The 5,059-nt window shown below is 41.4% G+C and overlaps 1 protein-coding gene across 1 annotated transcript; it reads right to left on the bottom strand.

Moving 5' to 3' along the window:
• Nucleotides 1–327: 327 nt before the first annotated feature.
• On the bottom strand, nt 328–4,653 carry LOC101860981 (DEAD-box ATP-dependent RNA helicase 42; the record flags this gene model as incomplete). The annotated part of the gene is given in 5 exon segments (XM_013084200.2): nt 328–393; nt 891–973; nt 1,783–1,828; nt 3,009–3,062; nt 3,799–4,653. Coding segments are annotated over 5 exon segments (264 nt in total), but the record flags the coding sequence as incomplete, so codon positions are not given.
• Between the last annotated feature and the right edge of the window lie 406 nt (nt 4,654–5,059).

Below are 5,059 nucleotides of genomic sequence, written 5' to 3'. Positions count from 1 at the left end.
GGAGAGATAAGGACGATAGATGTTTGATAGGAAAGAAGGAGGAGAGATAAGGACGATAGATGTTTGATAGGAAAGAAGGACCACAGCAGAGAGAGCCCCCGCCAACCACCCATGATCCATCACATCAAACTTTTTGAGACAGGAAACAGCAGAGCACTTTCAGAAACAGTGAGGACACCACCGGTAAGTATTTCCACTGACATAGACACAACGTCACCTCAGGACTACTTTCTCCAAAGTACACTGAACTATATATCGCATGCACTTTGGACAAAATAGTTCTGAGGCGAGGACAAGCACAGAAAAAGTCGTAAAATCGTCACCAACCTCCGTGAGAGCTACACGGTCGGCTGAGTCCCCACGGTCTCCGTGCCTGCGACTTTTCTTGTCGTCCTGTGAGCCAGAGGGGAAAACACATGTGAGAACATCTTTCTAGGTCAGCGAGAGTTTCAGGACACTCACAACTATTTGAACAACTATTTAGTTCAGTGAGAGTTTCCCACCGTCGGCCACTATCTGAACAACTATTTAGTTCAATGAGAGTTTCCCACCGTCGGCCAGTATCTGAACAACTATTTAGTTCAGTGAGAGTTTCCCACCGTCGGCCACTATCTGAACAACTATTTACACAACCTACGCACTGATGCACCTACCACTGGGAAAATCTTAAAAGGAGAAAGTAAAAAAAAAGGGGGGACAAACGGGAATTTACAAAATGACATCACTACAGAGCACAATAGTGCAGTCTTCAGAGCCACGATAAATACGCAACTCTACCCAGAGTCGAGACTCACTACCATCTAGGAAAAAAATATTTACATTTGACATTGAGACTCTTCGACTGTGACTCAACTTTGACCCCAATCTATCAGCTTCTCACAAACACTTACGTCTTCCTTACGATGAGACCTGCGGTCCCCTCCGTGTCTGCGATCTGAGCCGTTGACATCTTCTCGGTGGCGCTTGTGATCGCCTGGGAAATATAGAGGGGAGATCTCTCTTGACAAATTACATCGATGGCCGTACATACTTCATTACCCCTGTGTTGTCAAATCACCATCCCCAGAAACACTTCACCAGAGACAAAGTTCACCTGTCTCGACCCACTCAGCCCGGGCCCAGCACCTGATGTGACCACGCCCCACTACGCTACAACTCAGCCCGGCCTGATGTGACCATGCCCCACTACGCTACAACTCAGTCCGGCCTGATGTGACCACGCCCCACTACGCTACAACCCAGCACCTGATGTGACAGCGCCCCGCTACCCTACAACTCAGACCACAAGGACACTGATTGTTTTCTTCTCTCCGACACATTTCCCATAGAGGCTGCCGGCCAGGAAGTAAGCTGTGAACAGCCGTGACCTTTAACCGCACCTCGTTCTGCGAAAACTGGGACTTCAGTTTCTGTTACTGTATAATCAGTGAAAACCGACGATCACTTTCCATGCAAATCCATATTTATATATATATATAATATATATATATATATATGATATATGTATACGCTATCTCTGATGAGGTAAATATTTCTGTGTTACGTGAAATCATCCTTGAGTAGAAATTGTTATTTCAGAAGTATTTGGCGCTAAATGGAGTCTGGTCTGAACATACAGTCCAATATACTTTCTTATCGGTATAAAAACCTGATCGTGAATGATGAGTTGAAACCTTCTGTAACTTTTTCCGTACTAAAAGACCTGATAATGAGCAAAACTAACAGACCTCAATAAATAATACAAGAAATGTTTTACCAAAAAGAATCCCCTTTTATCCTTACCATCATCTTCCTTTCTCTTTCTGCGATGCATATCATCCTTTGGGCCCTGGAGAAAGAGAAAAGCAGTCTCATTATTTGAAAGCTTGTCATTGAAGGCAAAAAAATACATTTGTGAGGCATCATGGGGAAATCAGGCGCTTGTCCAAATAAAGAAATCAAAGAAAAAGACATTTTCTCCACCGGTTTGACAATTTTGTCGAATTTTTGTTCTTTGGCTCAACACCTTGTATGTCCATTAAAAAACACATTTCTCTGTGGATTATATTGAAAAACGAAGAATGAAAGTACAAAAAATGTACATTTTGAGTTTTCAAGGACTCTTAAACTACAGTAGGAATCATCAAACTTTTGCTGCCATTTTTGTGCTAATTTTACCTCGGAAAAGAGGCGACCCCACTCTTGGTTTTTCTTTAGACACACACACACAAATGTCGCAGGTTTGACTGTACACTCGGATTTGTCCAAACAGCCACCCGTTGTTGAGGGCAAAGTCGTTGCCATAGAGACAGATGGATGCCTCGGACAGTCAGAGACAGCCTCATCCTAATGTTGACAAAATGACCGGTAAAGGGGACAAGGGATCCGTCATATATCAGCCTCATGCTAATGTTGACAAAATGATTAGGGGGACAATGGAACAGCAGGTCGTTTGTACACATGACTGCCTTAGGCAGGTGGCCATTACAGCAGGGTGGACTGTTTCCTAAAATGTCCATTTCTGTATGACACATTAGACCCAATCAGGCTCTTGTCAATAATTCTTGGTATCATAGCAAAGCTTGCTCATTTGTCTTGCTTTTGATATTGATGAAGAAGTATCTATCTTGAAAAGAAGATATGAGATATTAGCGATTGAAGTCGGTATATATGGCTGGCCTCGACTCAATTCAACTGGCAGTGTGCAGGGTAACATGTTCAGGCTAAACAACTCCTTATCATTTTCTCTACCCTAGCTCTTCATCGTCACAGCTTGAGAGTGGTGTTGGTAGTCTACTGGTTATAAGGAAACTGGACTCATATGAGGGATCGGGTATCCAAGCCTCAGCTCAGTCCAATATTGTAGTGTCCTTGGGGAAAGGCACTTTGCATGAATTTCCTATTGGCTCAGTCCTTTTTGTGAAGGACATTAAACTCTGAAAATGACCAAATAGTATTGATAGGGGCGTTAAACCCATACCATTTCCCATTTTCATTTAATAGTTTTTATAGTCTGTGTAGAGTCTTACCTTCAAGGCTTTATTCAGTTCATCTGGTGTCCAAGTGTCGTCCTTTCGCCTCCTCTGTTGACCATAAAGGGCAATGATAAGAACAAAAAGATCTTTGTCCAAATGTGAAAATTGATGCAAATCTTGAAGTTAAAGTATTGAAAAATTCTCAAACAGATAGATCTAGAATCAAGATCTAGATTTTAGAATCTAGCCTAAGAAACATGCAGACAAAATCACCAATTTCTGCAGACAATCTGATCTTGGGTTGAGGGCAGTTTTAATCAAATGTTAGGGCACAACAGAAGGAGATATATATATATGTATTGCAAGGAGCAATAAACAGGTTAATTTTCACACAGTTTTCTACAAAAGTGACAGACATGGTCATGATGATTGAAGAAAGCCTAAAATGAACTCGCGGAAACCGTACAATGTACGATACAAAAAAACCTCCAAGAACACTTCAAAGTGACAGAAAACTAAATTTGGGAAAACATCAGTTCTAGATCTAGATATCTAGATCTAATCTAGCTGTTCAAAGAAAAAGGGGAAATTCTAATCAAGGAAAAAGTTAGAACCTAGAAGAACTGAATCTAGAGTCTAGATCTAGATCTAGATCTAGATCTAGATCTGGATCTAGATCTAGAGATCTAGATTTTTTAGAAATGTCTAAGTCTAAGCCATTGACAGTACAGTTATGTTTGTCCCGCATTTCTGCCTTTCACGAAGATGTGTAACTAAATGTTACACTCCACAGTGACTACAGGAAGAGAGACAGTGTTGTTATACAGAAACGTCTTATGCTTACGTTCTCCGAGGGCATCCTTTGGTTCAATTCTCTCCAAACGAAGATTGAAGTCTTCCTCCGTGTTGATTTCACTGTTCAACTGTTTACGATCTCTAACGCCGCCATGTTTCAACAATGGTATGTCTAAAAATAGGTATTCAAGCCGTTAAGGCAATTGGTTATGGTGCGCATTAAAAAATTAAAAAACAAACTATTTTTGCTTGATTTCAAGACAAGCACACAAACAAATAAGAAAAATTATTTCTTATTTATTTTAATTTCGACGTAAATTTGCAGCATTCTAGACTACTTTCCGGCACAAATTAAAATATTATAGATTACTTTTCCTTCTAGTTTTATTGCCAGTTTGACACTTGACACTTTGTCACTGGTCGTGAAGAATTCTGTGGAGTGGAATTAAAAGAATAACCCAGGTTATCACCCACCTATGGCAACGCAGCGTGTGCATGCGCACGCACGCACACACACTCTCACTCACACACACACACACATAAACAAACAAACAAACACACGTACTTCATCATCATCATCATCGTCGTTGTCGTGGGTGGGACATTATTCCATGCTGTTTGAAACGTTATAGATCTCATAATATATCAGCCGGGGACAAAACTTCCCGATGCCGTCGACACAAACACGTTGAAGATTGTAGGAGTCAATTTTCTTTCGAGGGAAGCATGTAACATGGACGATTTGGAAGGGGGGGGGGGGTAGACTACTTGTACCGTTTGCATGAGTCAGCACCTCTATGAGGTTTATTATAGGAAACTGAGCGAGCGGCAAGCCTGTGTTCACTGTGGCTGTCCTGCACAGGTTTTATCACTTTGCCGAGGCACATATAAGATATCTACCAGTACACACACAAACATGTAGCCTATGCACCCACATACGCACACACACACACACACACACACACACACACACACACACACATACGCACGCACACAACACATACACACACTCACCCACAGAGCTGGTAGTAACGGAGTACAAGTAGGCCTACTCCGGTACTTGTACTTACGTTACAATTTTCGGTACTTTTACTGTACTCCGGTACATTTTTTAAACCAGTACTTTTATTGTACTCCGATACTTTTTATAAAAGTACTTTTGAGTATTTTTAAAGTACATTTTGAGTACTTTGGTAGCTTAATGAAAGGGTAAGTGCAGGCGTTTCTGATCATAATTTACGGAACAAAAACCCGATCAACCGCCAAGAGTTAAAAGTTGAGATCAAAGAACGGCCCGTCGCCTCAAAGAT

Source organism: Aplysia californica, unplaced genomic scaffold, assembly GCF_000002075.1.
Source record: "Aplysia californica isolate F4 #8 unplaced genomic scaffold, AplCal3.0 scaffold00278, whole genome shotgun sequence".
Taxonomy (NCBI): domain Eukaryota; kingdom Metazoa; phylum Mollusca; class Gastropoda; order Aplysiida; family Aplysiidae; genus Aplysia; species Aplysia californica.
Note: the sequence above shows the minus strand (reverse complement) of the source record. Positions and strands in the feature narration are given on the sequence as shown.